This window comes from Silene latifolia, chromosome 7 (assembly GCF_048544455.1).
Source record: "Silene latifolia isolate original U9 population chromosome 7, ASM4854445v1, whole genome shotgun sequence".
Classification (NCBI taxonomy): Eukaryota; Viridiplantae; Streptophyta; class Magnoliopsida; order Caryophyllales; family Caryophyllaceae; genus Silene; species Silene latifolia.
Genome location: NC_133532.1, coordinates 63,884,842 through 63,903,368, shown reverse-complemented (window position 1 = coordinate 63,903,368; position 18,527 = coordinate 63,884,842). Strand labels below are relative to the sequence as shown.

General features: G+C 36.7%; 1 protein-coding gene across 1 annotated transcript; it reads right to left on the bottom strand.

Annotated features, from left to right (window-relative positions):
• Positions 1-10,829: 10,829 nt before the first annotated feature.
• On the bottom strand, positions 10,830-16,305 carry LOC141592256 (uncharacterized). The gene is made up of 9 exons (XM_074412861.1): positions 16,201-16,305; positions 15,952-16,024; positions 15,346-15,472; positions 14,238-14,869; positions 13,006-13,179; positions 12,760-12,876; positions 12,098-12,277; positions 11,667-11,713; positions 10,830-11,456 (listed from the first exon to the last, which is right to left on the bottom strand). The coding sequence occupies exons 2-9, from the start codon at positions 15,997-15,999 to the stop codon at positions 11,117-11,119; spliced, it is 1,665 nt and encodes a 554-aa protein (XP_074268962.1). The 5' UTR covers positions 16,000-16,024; positions 16,201-16,305; the 3' UTR covers positions 10,830-11,116.
• Between the last annotated feature and the right edge of the window lie 2,222 nt (positions 16,306-18,527).

The following is an 18,527-nucleotide window of genomic DNA, read 5'->3' as shown; positions in this document are numbered from 1 at the left end:
TTAAGAAAAAACCACTATGCCAAGTCGATGGTGGAAGCTGGATTGCTTAATGTGTGAATGCTCAATTTTAAAATGGAAATAGAAAAGGCTATGATGTTTAAAATGAGACTTCATCAAAGCTACATTATAAGATATGTAGTTTTCGACTCTTCTTATAAATCCGGTAATGGAATGTGTCACTATTTCGACAATGCAAATTCTATGGAATGGGGAGCCCACTGAAAAGCTCAAGCTTTCTAGGGGAGTACGTCAAGGAGATTCCTTATGATCGTATTTATTCATCATGGGCCTCGAAAAATTTCAGCAAGCTATTGATGTACGGGTACGGGGCAAGGATTGGATTCTGATTCCTATTTGTAAGAACGGTCCCAAAATTTCTAATCTCTTTTTTTGCTGATGACATGTTAATTTGCGGAAGTTAGAGCAGATCAGGCTATCGTTATAAAATATGTCCTTGACAATTTTTGTCGCGCCTCTGGAGAAAAAGTAAGTGGCTAAATCTAAGATTTTTTTTCGGGTATTGATTTTCACAGTACGCAGTTTACTCATCGCAGTACACTTTTGACAATTATGCCCTTGTCATTTCTCCTCTCATTCTCTCTCATATTATTTTTCTCTCAATTTTTTCTAACCTAACACTACTACAAATCCAGGCAACTACAACGCCTCTTTAACAACGATTATTCACGAAAATCACAATAGACGTTGTAGAATGTATGGCGCGAATTTTACTAAAATCAATTACAACGGGTATGGTTATAAAAACCGTTGTTATTAGTTTTAACAACGGGTCACACATGCACAACCGTTGTTAATAATTTGGCGCAAAATTGGCGCAAAGTTAGTGAAAAGTAATCACAACGGTTATTTTTGAAACCCGTTGTTAAAACTTATTTAACAACGGGTGTTTTTTACAACCGTTGTTAAAACATATTTCACAACGGTTGTTGTTTAATAACCGTTGTCAATACCTTCCATACTATAAACCACACAAACAAGTCTGATGCTGCAACCCAAAAACACAACCCTTAATACACAAACACAAACACAGCAGACAAACAAACACAAAACACACACTCTCTTTCTCTCTTTCTCTTTTCTCATCGTCGCTTTATCTTCTCGACGTCACTTTGTTGATTTCATCGTCTATTACGTTCGTATTTATCGGGTAAATCTCGCCGTCACGGTTAGTTTCATCGTCATTATTTTCTTTTTCTATTTATTTCTTTTGCATGTATGTGTTTTTATCGACCATTATGTTATTTGTTTAAGTATTGTTCGCATAATTAGTTAGTAAAACAATGAAGAAGCAAGATGAAGAAGCAAGATAAACATAATTAATATATATATATATATATATATATATATATATATATATATATATATATATATATATATATATATATTTATAAATACATAAATTAAAAAAAAAAATTACATATATAAAAATGCAATTCTTATATTTTCATAGAGGATCTTATTCTGCTCTATCGTATCCGTTCTCTCCTCCTTGGCTATTTGGAGGTTCCGTTCGGCCAGATTGCTATATCGTCATATAGCCGCAAATCGTTTGCTCCGTCAAGCCATCTTCTTTGGCGTGCTTCGATGCGGATCGAGCATCCGCAAGGTAGCTCCCCAAACTTTTCTCAATATGGAGGAACCGGCGGATGAAGGCTTTGTTGTTCTCGATCATGGTAAGAGTCTTAAGGATGAAATCATTCATTTTGTTGGAGTTTTTGGAGTTTGTTTTGAAAGATTAAGTAGAGTTTGTTTTAGCAGTTAGGGTTTGGAAATGAATATATTGAGATAATGGAAATGTTAGTTGAGATAATGCAATGTATTTATACTAAGCAATGTGTGGGTTGAGTTGTTTTTTAATTAATATATATGTTAGGAAGTTGTGCCATAATCATCATCATATCTCTCAATAATGCTGCTTCAAATCTTATTACTAACCCTTCTCATTCCATATTATTCGTTCATATGTACAGTGATGTCAGTAATAATGCATGCATCGGAATTCTAACGGGCCGTAATTATGCATGCATCTAGTAATATTTAATTTAATTTTTTTTTTATTTTTTAAGAACAAACAACAACGGTTATTTACAAACAACCCGTTGTCTTTAGTTATAACAACGGTTTTGTATATTAAAACCCGTTGTTATAACTTTCCCCCCAAAATTGAGTCACACTTTCCACAACGGGTTTTTATACTTAAAACCGTTGTTAATATTTTTAACAACGGTTTCCTTAAGAAAACCAACCGTTGTTAAAACCTTTTACAACGGACGCTTTAACAACGTCCGCTTTTTTATACAACAACGGTTTTTGACCGTTGTTATAGCGTGTATTTGTAGTAGTGTAACCCCCATTCGTTGACTGTTTAACGGAATGGATGGTGGTTGCTGACGGCCGCGGGCAGGCAGCCGTTCACCAGTGTGAACGGCGGCAACGCAATGGAAGTGGTGTAATGTTGGATGCATTAAAAGCCCTATCAATTAGTCCGGTCTCATCCTCCATTTTAAAGCTCTCCAATTCATTTAATTGAGCAAAGCCTCATTCAATGTTGATGAAAATCGATTTCATTCTCCATTCCAATTGATAAAATTGAGCAAAGCCTCATTCAATGTTGCGCCAAATTGTTTATTCGAAGAGGTTATCGGCCTCTTGTTGATGAAAATCGGTTTCAATCGATGCTGCTCTTGCTAATGTCAAGGAAAAGAGGACGATGTGGCTGCTTCAACCACGTCAGAGGGAGGGGAGGAGGTGTTCAACGGAGGGGGAAGGAATGGCAGCCGGCTGCCTGGGATCCGGCGGTGGGGCCAAGGGTGGGGTGGGGATGTACATGGTGGTGGTGGTGGGGCGGATGTAGTACTGACTTTTTTTCCTTTTTTCTGGCGTAGTACATCAGTTTTTTAAGTGAGGGTATGAAATGGAAATTAAGTGGTAAAAAGTACTGCGATGAGTAAAATTTGTACTGCGAAAATAAATTACGTTTTTTTCTCCGCTAATACTTCTCAGTTTGATATTGATGAAATTATAGATATTTGTTTGGGCCAAATCTTTATATTGGGCGGTGGAGAGTAATTGGGCTAAGGAGCAAGGCAAGCCAGGTAGCTCAAGAACTACTCAAAAGGAGTCCATGATGAGTGCATATGCCCAACACGAGAGGAAACAGTTCTCATGGGTCATGGATGTTGGTCATGGGAAGCAGAATGCAAGCCCACTACGGCTAACTTATGAGGCAGGCAAACTAAACCCTATTAGGATTTAGTCCTATAAAAGATGGAGGGGAGAAGAAGGAAATCATTCATTGCACACATAAAGCGTCACGTATAATACTAGCAATTGAGCCACCTAATTATCTTGTACTCGTGACCTACATCGCACATTATTGCTAGTGTAATCTTGGAGGGATAACGTCGCATTTCCGCGGTCGTTTCCTACATTGGGTTTTTCGCGTTACCAAATCTCTTGTGTCAATTTCCATATTTACGTTCATTATTACTTACATCACAATCAATCCAACGCATACAAAACCACGCGATTAAGATATATATAAGACCGCTTTAACCCTAAATTAACTAACTCGGTAAAAATACCAAAACAGTTTGGCGCCCACCGTGGGGCATATAATTATAGCTAGTGGTTGTCATCGTTTAACCGTATTACGAGCAGTAAAACACCATGTCGGGAAATAAGCAAAACATCGTACCAAGACCCGAGGGGAGTCAGTCGCCACACTTGGTTGTCAGGTCCATAACCAGTAGCAGGAGTGCGGGACTCAGCATCTCCGCCAAAATCCAATCTTCCACCCAAAACCAGTCATCCAAGGTGTCCAGAGAGATGGAAGTCCAAACAAAAACTGAGAGGGAAACAGGGCCATTTATAGATAGCTTGTTATTAACTGAGAGGGAACTTGTTATTAACAGTTTTATTTGAATTATTTTGAAATGTTTAAAAATAGAAATATTTGAATATTTTTTATCTTTTATTATATTTTTTTGTCATGAAAATCTTTTTTTCTGACTTTGATTTTAACACAACTATCTAACAAAATATTTTGCAATTATTATTTTTTTTTACAAAAATTGTACAATAGAAATTTGAAAAATGTACTTTATATAAAAATAATAAATTATTTGTTTTCGTAAAATATTTTAATTTTTTATCTAATATGTATGCTACTCCCTCTAATTCACCATATTCTTCCCCATTTCCTAAAACGGTTATTCAGGTTTTCTTTCCCTTTCTATTTTTGGTAACTTTTTACTCTTATTTTATTCATACCTCTCTCCTATTATTACACCCCACCCAACTCTTTTAATCCTATTTTATTCCTTAATTTAATATTTGTGGCCCACAATTCATTATTTAACTCTTAATTATGCATCCATTATCTCTTATATCACCAAACCCCACCCAACTTTTTATCAATATAATACTCCATTTCTTAATCCTTGTGCCCAAATTAAAGAGGAAGAAAATAGAGGATTGGAGGGAGTATTTTTGATTAATAATTTAAACTTTTATTTTATATTTTTCTTAAAAACATAACCATTTTTACTTTTGTGATATGATAAATTGAATTTGTCGTAAGATTTTGACAAAGGGGTTTAATTTCACTTATTATGTAAGTTACGGGGCATAATCACTCCAATTGAAAGTTTGGGGGTTAATTTCACAATTGAACAAAGTTATGGGGGCCAATCACCACTTCCCCTGCTTCTTATTCTTATTCATTAAATTTTTAGAATTATTTGCACATGTATTTTTTGGGTAATGCTTTTTCACATATGCATTTTACACTTGCACACACGCTTTTTACAATTTTACCCTTGTCATTTTTATCATCTCCACTACCCAAAAACAAAAACTATTATCCACTCTTTTCCACCTCACCTACGGGCATATCCTCCTTCCGACCTAATAACCTCCATGTTCCGATGCCCTCTATCTCGGACTCCGGACCACGCAATTGTGTCAGTTGTATGGTATAAATCGTTAACTTATGTATAGTAATAAGTATAGCAATCATCTATTACATGTTATTTCTCTGTTGGAGTTTTGCGGCGATTGATTAGGGTTCTTGACTGAGTACAATCATTGATTTCATGCTGTTATGTCCATTGTGTTGGGCAACCGCGAAAGTAGCAATTTGCCCCCTTAACTTTCGTCAATGGTGAAATAAGGTCTCTTAAATTTCATTTGTAGCAATCAAGCTCCATAACTTTGATCGAAAGTGAAATTAAACCTATTGTGTGATTTTTCATGAATATTCCATTAAAATGAATTTCGTAATCGAATTAATCAAGTATAAAATTTAATTTTTATAATCTTATAACTTTTATACAATATATAATTGTAATAGCGAGTATATTTGTTGATTTTACAATTGTTAGACAATTTATTATAAATGTTAGAATAGTTCATCAATTTTTATCATATTTTTATTTTGTTTATTATAGATGAATGTAAAATTATTTTTTTAAATAAATAATTAATTTTATGAAAAATTATTAAAATTAAAATTAGTAATTTTTATTTGTTATTGGTTATTTAATACAAATATAAAAATGATTTTTTTTGGAGTTTTGTTGAAATTTCGGGGCTGAATTTCACTTTTTGTTAAAGTTAAGGGGCTTGATTGCTACAGTTGAAACTTGAGGGCCTAATTTCACCATTGAACATAGTTAAGAGGCAAATTGCCACTTTCGCGTATAAATCGTTAACTTATGCATAGTAATAAGTATAGCAATCATCGATTACATGTTATTTCTCCGTTGGAATTTTGCGGCGATTGATTAGGGTTCTTGACTGAGTACAATCATTGATTTCATGTTGTTATGTCCATTGTGCCGTCATTAATTAAGCAAATTCATTTTGTTCACTATGCCGCCATTAATTAAGCAAATAGTGATACATTGTCTTACAATTTTTATTTGAAAGTGGAGAAACTCACAAATAATACTCGGTATTAATAAATTTTTCTACAAGTAAATTACTTTTATGAATTACTCCCTCTTATTCCTTATAATCTTCCACATTAGGTTTAGACAAAAATTTAGTGGAATGCTAATATGTGGATTAAAATGAAAGTAGGAGAGAGAATGTGGCGTCATAAATTAGTAATAACCGCAAATGGTTAACAAATAAGGAAAGTGGAAGATCTTAGTAAATTTGCCGTTTTAGTAAATACGGAAGATTATAGAGAATAGGAGGGAGTAAGAAATTAGGATCCATCCTTCGAGTACTTGAGCAATTAGAATAGGTTTTAGGAAAAATGTTTAATATTAGAGTGGATTTATTTAGGTTTTAGTTAAGATGGGTATTAGATGGAAATTTAATGAAAAAGTGTATGTAAAAGAGGAAAATCCGTATGTAAAGAAGTAATTCCGTATTGTATTTTTTTTTTATCTCGCCTGGCCCATGACCCATTGGACTAGGCTGTAGCTTTGCCTGTGCCTACTTTCCCTTAGATATGAGAAGCCCATACCTCATAAGTTTGAAATATGGATATAAAACCCCTATTTTGGTTAAACAAATACTTATACCTCATACCTCTATAAATGAGTTGAAAGTTGAAACAAACACCCCCAAATCTCACTAGCCGTAAAATCCTTCCCCTATTCGAATACCTGTTCTCGCCATTGCGTGTACTGATTACTAATCGATCATCTGACAATCTAGTGGTCTGGTTAAATATTTGGCGATTATAGCAATTAATTTCAATATTATCAGTAGCCCTAAAATCCTTCCCCTGTTTGAATTTAGGGTTTTGATTCAATATTTGAAGACTATAGCAATTAATTTGAGGGTTTTGATCTGAGGAAAATGGCAGCAGCAGCAGCAGAAGAAGAGTTTGCAAAGTTGAAAGAAAAGGAGGTATTTGTTTGTAGCCGTTTCAAAGTACGTAAAGAGTGGCAGATGAGAAAAATAGAGGAATGGCGGGGGAATTCGAAACAAGAGATAAATAAAGACACACCAGCATACTGCTTTGCTATACACCCCAGCTATTGGGATGCCGATGATGAAGAATTTGTAAAAGAGGAGGGTTTTGAAATCAAGATCTTTATTCTATTCCCTGAAGATTGCTCCCTCTACCACTTTGCCAATTTTAGGGCTCCCACTTATGAAATTGCCTGCGTGGCTGCTCACTCTAAGATATACCTATTTGGTGGTGGCTGCGGAACCCGTGTCTGGTACATGGACGTGGATATGAACATGGACCGGGAGAGGAACAAGTGGAAAGAGGCGAAAGAGTGCCTCAATTCCGAAAAGTGTCACCCTCTCTCCTTTTCCCTCGGCAGTAAGATATATGCCCTTGAGACTCTCTACAATGGAGGAGGAGAAGTTAATAATGGTTGTTCTTGGTTTGAGGTACTGGACACTACTAGCACAGATTGGTGGGAGCCTTTGTGCAACCCCCCTCATCCCTTCGGTTTATGCACTGTGGTTGGGTCATGGGCCTCTGATGGTCAAATCTACATCGAAGCTTCGTTGAGGTCCAGCAAGTACTTATTCGTATATGATGTTGACGGTGACACCTGGGATAAATTCAAACAGGATTGTAGCGAGGAGCTTATTGAATATCCGGTAGAGTGTACAGGTTATAAACCTTCATATACCTGGGCTGTACACTTGGCTGGAAAGGATTATGCCCCTTTTCCTCCTCATGTCCCATACACTGGTGACCTCCGTGTTTTAACGGGTTTGAAACGATCCATACCAGATTTGAAGCAGGCCGCTTCTGAGTCTAACAAGGGGTTGTTACAGTTGCCACTTCCTGTTAAGGCTGATACTGATAAGAAAGAACAAGTGATTGTGCAGTGTCAGAATTCTTCTTCGTCCCCACGGTGTCTCACAGGATGGGATTTGGAGTCGCTATGGAGTTTACATTGTCTTCCGGTTGAGAAAATGAGCTTTTGGCAAGCCATTCATTTGGGGGGTACCAGCTTTTGCACCCTTGCTTTCTATGACTATACAAACAGCTGTTTCAATCATAGACCTCTCTATGTGCGGGTTTCCAGATTTGACATCACCGCCGATGATGCAGCAGCTGATGGTGGTGTTAGTGGGCCTGTCTTTTCTGCTAGATATGGCATCAACAAGGTCTACGTGGCTGCCAAAAGTTGTTTTGTCGTCCCACTTCCCTGCACCAAACTGCACCCTGTCTAAGGCCTATCTATTATCACTTTGTTATTTATGCTTTCAAGTTTTACTACATTGTTAATTCTACATTGCTTTTAGGATTATTGTGTTTGGCTAAGTTTATAAAGGCACAAACTTGGGTTAAATAGTATTACCAAATGTTGCAGGACATTCATGTCTGATGGAAACTCTTGGTTAAGACGGTTACTTTAAGCCGATTAAGAATGAATGTGGATGATTAGGATAAGAAAAACTACAATGTAGACTTTGTTAATAGATCTCAAGAGTTGTGTCTTCTTGATAAATAGGAGTAGGAATCGAGTTTATTGATTTATGGTATTACTTATTAGCATCTGCTAGACTTTTGTTATTGTAGCTGTAAAATTGATTTCAGAGTACAATTCGACAGCAAAACCAATAGTCTCCATATTTTGTTATTGTAGATACACGGCTATTAGCATGTTGAACAAGGTATTACTCCTAACAACTATCAAGATTCAAGGCTGTTTGGTCTAGCTCTCAAGCTTGTGAGCTAATGATATTTGGCTGTTCACGCTGATGAAACTATAAATCATTAAGCTTGTCCGTGGATTAAAATAAAGATGCTGCTTTCTCTTTTAAGATTATATTATATCTTTACATAGATACCTTACGTCTCAAAATAGTTTCACTCCTTTTGCCTACTTTTTTATTTACTACTAATCCGGGCGCGGAGGATGGAGAATGAAGGGATAATTCCCACTATAATGCATCGTATGTGCAAAAGAATTTGAGTTGTTTTGTAGGATGGAGAATGAAGGGATAATTTGGCCCGAGGCCGTTACCCTAATGTTTGGGTGTCTGGTTACAAAAACAAGGGAGAATTGGGAGGTAATGGAGTTGATAGATAATCTTTCTATAAAATAGTACGCAGTAGCTCAGTAGAAATATTCGATGTTTCTTTCTTGATCGAGAAACTATAATATTCAAAATTACATTCCTGATCTAAAAAGTTCAAGACGATGCTTCTTCACAATACAAGATCGTTATTCTGTTGTGTTTTGTACAAAAGAATAAGTGTACTACTAAATCAATTACGATTGCTAAAGCCTTGGTGGTTGGTACGAGGCTCTGAACTGGAACAATAAGAAAAAACAATTGTATGAAACATTGAAGTACAACAAAGAGCTCAAATCCTGGAACGGCGAACTCCTGGAAGATCAAGCAAAGTACATAAAATCAACCAGCTACAATTGTTTAAAACGGTATTCTCAACCGTGAAGTCATTCCTCTCAGCTCAGACCATCCCAGATGTAATCGATGATTAGTAAAATTACTATAAATAGACCTTTAAATTTAAGCTCACCACCTGACATTGAAGTAGCACCCACCTGATATAGTTCCTGCATATGCCTGTGATTCTATCAATAACAATGACAGGAATCACAAAGATTCTGGCCCAAAAAGAGTGGAGTTGTGACAATAAAGATTGGATAAGGACCAATCTACATTCATAGCTTAGTTTCTTAGCCCTCCATCCTCTTATTCTTCCAACAATTTTCTCCACCAGTTGTATTTCTATGAGAAGCTCTACGGCACCCACGATTCCAAATAGTAAGTCGTCGGCTCTAGAGCAATCTCCCACAGCCATTCTTCTATAAGTAATTGGAATCCCCAGATATATATCTGAATGGCAATTGCCCTACAACAAATCCAAACATTCCCAGAACATGGCTAACATCAGCAGCTTCCATACCATTAAAATAAATTTCAGATTTGTCTTGGTTCATTTCTAACCCAGATGCCCCAGAAAATGTGGCAAAAGCTCTCAAGATTACAGTAATAGAACATCTGTCCCTTTGTATCATATATTTGTGATTATTGTATTGTGGTGATGGAGGTTGTGTTTGTGAAGCAGTATTGGGAGATTGGCTTCACCCCGGGATCACTCCTTGTGGTTCCCGTACATAAGGAGAATGTGTACATTAAGGATCTCGGTTATCTCACTATGGTGAGGGATTTGTGTTCCGCGTTGCGGTTGGGACACACTTAAGTTTTAAGCTCCTCGCTGCGGTGAGAACTGATGGTGTTCCGCGCTGTGGTTCGGACACGAGTAGAGGATGATGGATCGGAGGATGATGTGATGGAGTTATTGTGGCTGGACTATAGTGTTGTGTATCTATTTGTATGTGTGATCATTTGCATTAGTTTTTACTGACCTTGAATGTGTTTTTAACTCTATTGTGATTCATTTGATATTTTCGGCAAATGGTGAGCAGTGAGTTCTAGCAAGTGATGGTTGATATGGGAATGGGACTGTGACAAGAGTGTATGTGGCCCGTCTAGCGTCTCGACTTCCTAAAGATCTCGGAATGTAAAGCGAAAATTGCTCCAAATCACCATTTTCCTACAAAACCGCATCAAATACAAGAAAAGCAAATACCGTGTTATTTTTTTGTAGATCAACTATGTTAAATTTTTGTTCTTTATATGTTGATTGGGGATGTTATGCTTAGGTGTTACTTCGTATTTGTTATCGCACTATTATTTTGTAATACGGCCGGATGGGACATGAGTTACTCTCCACTCACTTTTTTCCCGCTGCAATTACGTGCTTATATTGTAATTTGTAAGCGAAGGTCTCACGTTAACAACCCTATTGTACCTGGCTCAATGGTATAGACATAAAAAAAAAATTAACATGGAAACCATTTTATCTCATAGAAAATTCGTTTGAAAATCCAACAAAAGCAAATTATGTACATAATATTAGAGGAATGCAAGCACTGCACGGGAAAATCAAAGCAAAAGTCTGGGTTTGTCAGCCCCACAAAAATCGACCATCACTAAGCAGCCGAGACTCTATACAAAAAATTATGCAGTAGCATGATATTGGCCGATGCTAACAAGTCGAATTGAAAGCTTATATATGTATGGTTATGACCTGATTATCCTTTCAAAGTACTACGGGGAACCAATAAGTTCAATCCATATCACAAACTTCCCAATCCTCGTCCGAAAGCAGCTTTTGAGCTATAGCTTCATTATTAAGAGACTGCCCTCCGAACTCACTTATGGGAGCTTGATGTTCACCTGATGAAGCAGTGCTCATCAAGGAAACAGCTCTCTTCAAAGAAGCAATTGTTTCTATACCTCCTGTAGTGCTATACCATTCCCTTTCTTTTCTTCCTACTTGCTCACCGGTTCCCTCTGTGCTTTTCACTGATGAATTTGACGATGAGAGTGATTTGCTACGAGAAATACGGTTTTCAAAATTTTCTTTCAGCAACTTGACATCCTGACTGATAACAGATAATTCTCCCCTGCAAAATAGTTAAAGTGCTATGTTAATGATTTTTTATAGACAAATGCAACCCGATTCTATAAATTAAAAGTCTGCTTCGTCTTACAAAAAATGAGAGGCAAGACGAAAATAAAAAGAGTATGTAAAATAGCAAACTAAAACTCCACATTTCACACAAAGTATAAAAAAAAAAAAAAAAAAGAAAAGAGTAGTCAAGTAAAGAACTTACTGCAAAGCATCTACTACTTGACCTTTCTCCATGAGGAAGTCGCTTAGCTGCAGGGAAAATAAACGAAGATTATTGAGAGACTTAGAAACCATATAATCAAAGAGATTTTGTTCGTTGTTTTCCCTGTTATTGAAGGTTTCAAATTATGATTCATGTTAACTTACCTAATACAGTATCATTTTAGAATTAGGCACCACTGTTGTCTTTGTATTAAGAGACTAACAAGCCATGTCCACCCAAGAAGACAAGATATAGGAATGGTACGAAAGAAACTAAACTGATAAAGCTATGATTACTTGGGAAATTGGTGTAGATAATTTAAGAAGATTTCAGTTGTTTATCAGAAAAATCTAGCATCGTTATCCGTATTGAAACTGTGAAGTTCGGGTGGTTAACAAGACCCATAACACAAATTTAGAGCAAGTATCTACCTTCGTGTTCTCCTCTGCTTCTTGCTTCAACAGTTTAGATTCTTGGACGACTTTCTCCATAATGAGTTCTTGCTCAGCAAGAGCGCCTCGTGCAATCTCTTGCTTGTCAAACATCTCTTTTTCAGCTTCTCTCCTTTGTTCCTCGGCTATAGCTAATCGTTCCTCGAGACTTTTCCGCATCTGTGAAAACAAGTAAAAAATAGATAAGAGAGAAAAATTAGTTTGCTGGAGGAAAATATTACCCCATTCAAAGAATTAATCTTCAAAGAAATTGTAAGAAAATCTAAAAGACCAAAATCCACATACTCAATGTTCTGATATATTAAAAAACTAATGGCAAAAAGTTAGTCTTGTGTGTACTGTACAAGCTAAGCCCAGTTTCGCAACCATGATACCATCCATAGTAGTTAGGTTCCAACGTATAATTTTTTGTTTGTTTTATTAAATGCGCTAAAGAATTTACTGACAATAAATGGAAAAACAAAGGAGCAAGCTGTCCTCATGATTAAATGACTAATAGCCTACAACCAATGATGGAGGCAGAAGAATTTGTTATGTTCATGGGAGCCCACGAAAACTTTCTAAGCTATTCTCATGGATACCTATTGGCAAGGAAAGAAATCAGCAGTCAATAAATGCAAAAAAAGGATTTAAAAGCTCACCTCATCAAGCGTGGAAAGAGATTTATCTTTTTCAACTGACAAACAAATAAGCCGAGCCTGAAGCTCCTTCACTTCAGTAGCCAAAATGGACTTTTCTCCATACACTTCACCAGCATGCTGATTTTGAACAAGGAAGACAGCTCAATAATATTATATTCAAAAGTAGAAATATCACAAGATAAACAAATGAACAATATCACAAGATAAACAAATGAACACTGCCTTAAGAGAGCAACAAACAAATACCATGTCATTTGCTTCTTTAGCATGTTTCAGCGTCTTTTTTATTTCTTCAACCTTTTCCAGGATGTCAAGCCCTCCCCTGCTAGATGCTATTTTAGCTTGTTCTGCTTCATTTTCCTGAAGTTCTACCTCCTCCATCAACCTAGTTACTGACTCCATGGCTGAATACACAGTGTCCTGCAGCATGTTTCAGCCCTAAAATGTTAGCTATGGTACATTGAACCAGTGACAAACCCAGAAACATTTGTTCCCAGACCCATTGAATATTTTTAAAAATTAATATACAAAAGGTATAGTTTAAAAAGAATTGAGCAGCAGACAGGGCAAAATGCACAGATTTTTAACTTTTTGAAGGCCCCACAACCAATAATGTCAGCTAGAGCATAGAATAGAACCACAATATCAAAAGAAGCAACTCCGATTGAAAGTTAGTAGCAATTCTTTACATGGTCCAAATTACCCGTGACTGTTTGGCCCTTTAGCAAGACATTCTAACTCAATTCAATAAGCCAAATTTAATGTCCCTAATGCTCCACTACACCAATCTGAGTTATTTTGTCTAAAAGACTGTAATTATCCGTATTTTCAGTGCAGAAAAAAAAAATAACTCCTGTGAAAATTTGAAGCGAGTCAAATAAATTTGTTACAAAATCGGTACTTGACTTATTGCATGATTCATAGTCAAACTGACTTGCAGTACTTCACCATGACACATGTAGACGGTATGGTCAAATATGAGACTTGATTTTCAATCAATATCGTCACTCCTTACTATTAAGACTCTAGTTCACCTTCATTTGTGTTCAAATATATTATATAGTAGTTAAAAAAAAAAAAAGGAATATGCAAAACTTCATAATAGACAATGAAGAGTATTAAAAAAAATCAGTAACATCCATAGCAACTGAGCCATATGAAAGCTTAATATGTTCACACCACTACTTGATGATAGCAAGAAGAGGTCGGCTGGATAGGCTACCGTCTACCACCGTATATTCAGAAAATGCAACCAGAGAAAGTCAAAAAAATGCACAATGCATAGAGCAATAATAAGGCTATACTTCATTGAGTGAAACAAGTGGATTTGAATTAAAAGAAATACTTAAAAGTTTAGCAAAAGGGGATTTTAGTTGCCCGGTAGCACGATTGCTGTTTATAATACTATAACTCATCAAATCAGAGATCTTATTTTCAAACTAGTATATATGTACAAGTAAAAATATACTACCAAATACCTTATAGTTCTTTGCTTCCTCGATGATGTCCTCAAGAAGGTTGACTTTGCATATTTGACCAGAACGTGTCATTATACTGCTCAATAAAATTTCACTCTCAGTACCAACGACCTCAACTTTTTCGTGCGTCTGGTCATTAAAAGCAGAGTCCATCCCCTCTTTATATTCTAATGAGTTGCAATATGTAGATGGCTGCTCCTTGAGTGAGTCAAAAGCAGGATGATCATAAGATGAAGAACTATTCATGCAGGTTGGCTGCACAGTCGCAACATTTTCTAAGTTTACATCAGCTTCACCATCTTCAAAATGTACGGAGGGTGATGAAGCATCACCAGTCATATTAGCGTGCAAATCAGTTTCTGAGTCTCGAGTAGGAACACTAGATCCCTCATCTTCACCGAATTTCCAGCCTACATTTTCATATCTTTCTGGTGATATTGATGTACTCTTTTGAATAACCTTTAGTTGATCATCACCACCATTTGTGTCGTAAAACGATGAAGCTAAAGAATCATTATCAAGATTGTGACCATTATTCCGTGGACTAGAAGGAATAACACTATCCGCAGCAATCGATCCTGACGTTGAAGCACTTGAATTAGATGTCTCTGCTATTTTCTCATCTGTTTCAACTGCTTAAAAAAGAATCTGTTATATTTAGCACTATATAACATAGTAATTGTATAAGCTAGAATAGCCAAATAAGAGCTTAAAAAAAAAACTAGTATCTTCACCCCCAAAGAAGTGTTGTTCAAGTCACATGGCGACTGTATAAAACTCCAATGTTTGACGCACACGTTTACAGAAGAAGAAAAGGACCCGCTATTTTCTTTGCAAGCGCATAACGTTTTCATAGTAAAGCTAGTAAACGATTCCAGAGAAGCATCATCAACATAACCAGTTTTTTATTCATTTAGGAAGTTCACTAAACCAAGGTAATTCATAGGACCCATAGAGTCACTGTTTCCAATTATAACATTTGACATTGAAAAAAAAGGAAAACTCGGTAACATTAGGAAAAAGATAATTCATATGGAACTTGTCATCCTCAAAAGGAAGAAAACTTAATGCTAATTTCATTTAGATTACTGCTAATTCTGAGTCTTACCAGCAATAGTACAATTATTAGACTTGTCGCCAATGAATGGGAGAACCACAACAAGGACGTGATTGACCGCTTCATCAGGATCCTTTGAATGTTCCATAGCCACAGCTTTCAGTAAGCGAATATCCACCTTCAGAAACCAGAACAAAACCCTCATCAGAGAAAACACACAATCCATATTTCTAAATATAGTTTCAAATGCCGAAGCCTGATCACAATATAAATACTACTGAAAACAATTTATACAGAACGGTAATTAGTTGCGCCGAAGCAAAGGAAGATTACTCCCATTGTCCCAATCATTTGTTTGCTTTTTTATTCTTTGTGAGGAGTATTTTAATCAAAGACAAACAAATGATTGAGACGGAAGTAGACGCCCTGGCGTTTCCGCCTACGGGAGGGTAAGGGGTCACATGTACACAGAAATAGGATGCTTCCGAAATACCCAAAGTGAAAACCTACATCGATAAATTTATTATTTTCACCACTTACCAAATTCGTAATACGACCGATTCAAATCCGTGATACGAATACACGATTCACACAAAATAGAGCATAATTCGGTAAAATTCGATATACGAGTAATTAATGAAGATAAAGCATTAGTACCTGTGGGAAAACATCCATCAAAGTCTGATAAACTGAATTGAAACCCATTATGAAATACTCCGAATCACACACACTGCATGTTTCAAACCCAAATAAAACAATTAAAACATGATCCAATTGACAATTCAGCAAAGAGCAAAAAAAAAGAGGGGAAAATCGTCCATTATTTGAAAAGGATGAAGTTGGGGATAATAAATAACAATAAACAAGCGATTAGAAGAAAAAAGAGATGACGATTAAGATGGTAACCTTCAGAAATTGAGTAGAACAGAGAAGAGGACGAAGAATAGGAGGATTGTTGGTCTTTCGCGTTAATATATACCGGAGTGTAATCTCGTGTCCGTATTAGAAGATGACTATCAATCCATTACGGTCTTAAACCCTATACCCTTATTTTCTCCTTTGTTTTTTTTTTTTTTTAATTAAGTGGCGAGGGAACTAAAGAACCAAGATATCTTTTGTGACTTGGGTAAACCCTGATATTCGGTCGTAGAACTTTTTGGCCTAAAAATCGAGCCCAAGCCCGGAAAATCGGGTTGGGCTGGGTCGGGCTAATTGACACAGGGCCATATGATCACTTCTGGTATATCGATGAACAAAACGACGTATACTGGGTAAAGAACTTCGAGAATGATAGACTCAAAGTTTAGAAGTCATGGACTTACACCACAAATACTCCACAAGATGTATATATTATTAAGGGTTATTTAATAGGAATAATCCATCCTATGTCCCTCCTTCTCATTCTAATCCATCTTATACTTTAACCCATATTAATCTAAACTATACACTCATTTATCTCATAATCCACCGAGTAACCGACTACTTGTTTGTCAGGTCATACTTAAAAAAAACACATTAAAAACAAATAAACAATAATAATCTTACAACAATAATAACCTTTAACTCCTTCCCTTCATCCCTTTCATTCTCATCACCAATCACCAAACACCAATAACCACCATTAAAACCTCACCTCACCGGTCCACCACTGAATTGCACCACCAACGAACAACCCCTACCCCTTCTCTAAAGTCCCATCCCGTCACACCAATTCACCTATCCACGCTGCCCTACCACCGCCAAATCTCCACGCCCCACCCCACCACCATCACCACCACCAGATTCCACCATCAACGCTACAAGTTTCACTTACGATGATGCTAAATGAAAGAAAGTAAAGCAAGCATTAAGACGAATACTAATCCTTCAAACACTTGAAAATAATCAACCTTCTTCTTCTGATGATATTAATCCAATTGTCATCTCGTTTTTGGTGTTTTTATTCATTTTGCTTATTTGGATTTATCTTAAGTGAATCTACACATATGGGTTTATGCTTCAATTTGTGAAAAAAAAGGGTTTTTTGTCAAACACAACCTTTAAAAAACTTTTTTTTCCAAACACCACCTTTAAAAAAAAAGTTTGTCAAACACAACCTTTAATAATTTATTTTTTGTCAAACACGAATTTTTGGTCGCTTGCAATGGGACAACTTCTAGTCTATATCTGAGATAACAAACGAGGTCGGTTTAAGGTGTTCTTGGACTCGTTAGAAAGGTGGGAGTATAGGCTCTCTAGGAGTTGTCAACACGGTGGCCAAAGATGGCCTTATGTGGGGTCGATTGGTGCATAAAGTAAGGCTGGTCAGAGAAAGGGTTAGAAGTTTGGGTTTATAGCGAGTTGTTAGAGGGGTTTTCGAGGGTCTTTTAATAGGGTTATAATATTTTGTTTGGTCTGAAATTTGGTATGTAGGTTAAAGGGAGTGCAGGGTATATCGTAGTTGTGTTGTTTGTGGTGGCCATTGGTTGCAAATGGTGGTTCAAGGGGAGTGAATTAACCCACGGAAAAACTTGTTGCGATTGTTCTTGAGTTGGGTTCTGATTGTGAAAGTTAGACCCGCAGATTAGTTATTGTTCGTTGGTTAATTTACTACGATTATTGATATATGACTCGAATAGAAGTGATTTAACATGTTTATGCATACTAATATCGTCGCAAATTAGATTAAAAAACAATTAAAGTAAATTATTAGGCGATTTACATAATTATAATTACATGCTGTCGGGTTTTATAAAGGTTAAAACTTTAAACTAGAAAACGGATTTAGGTAGGGGTGTAAACGAGCCGATCTGATGTGACAAATGTTACAACCAAACTGTTAAAACCAAACTGTTAAAAGAAATATACAACTCGTCACTATATACTACTTCCTGTCATAACTCGTGAGGACTCATCCCAGCCCGGACTCCAGCAACCATCCGAGACAACACTTGCTAAAACTGATTGCTCAGCATAAGGGATCACGGCAGACACAACAAAACAAACAAGACAACCACACAAGGTCAGTAACTGAGACCAGACACAACAATCTTAACCAGCTTATAGCAACCACGACCGAACACACATACAATCACAATCACTCCAACCAATCTCCGTCACCGACTTTCCACTGGACCAGCCCTGCCAGTGGGGGACCGCAGCCGTTCCCACCTAAGCCCCGCTCATCATATCGAGCGATAACCCTGTCCCATTAATGTGCACATCCCCTCCCGTGGCGGGTTCCACGGAGGGCG

Excerpts from the sequence above, each read along its gene's own strand:
- LOC141592256 (XM_074412861.1), bottom strand. The coding sequence starts at position 15,999 with ATGGGTTTCAATTCAGTTTATCAGACTTTGATGGATGTTTTCCCACAG. Across the intron at positions 12,278-12,759 it reads CTCTTTCCACGCTTGATGAG|ATGCGGAAAAGTCTCGAGGA; the intron begins GTGAGCTTTTAA and ends TTGTTTTCACAG. Across the intron at positions 11,457-11,666 it reads CAAGTAGTAGATGCTTTGCA|GGGAGAATTATCTGTTATCA; the intron begins GTAAGTTCTTTA and ends ACTATTTTGCAG.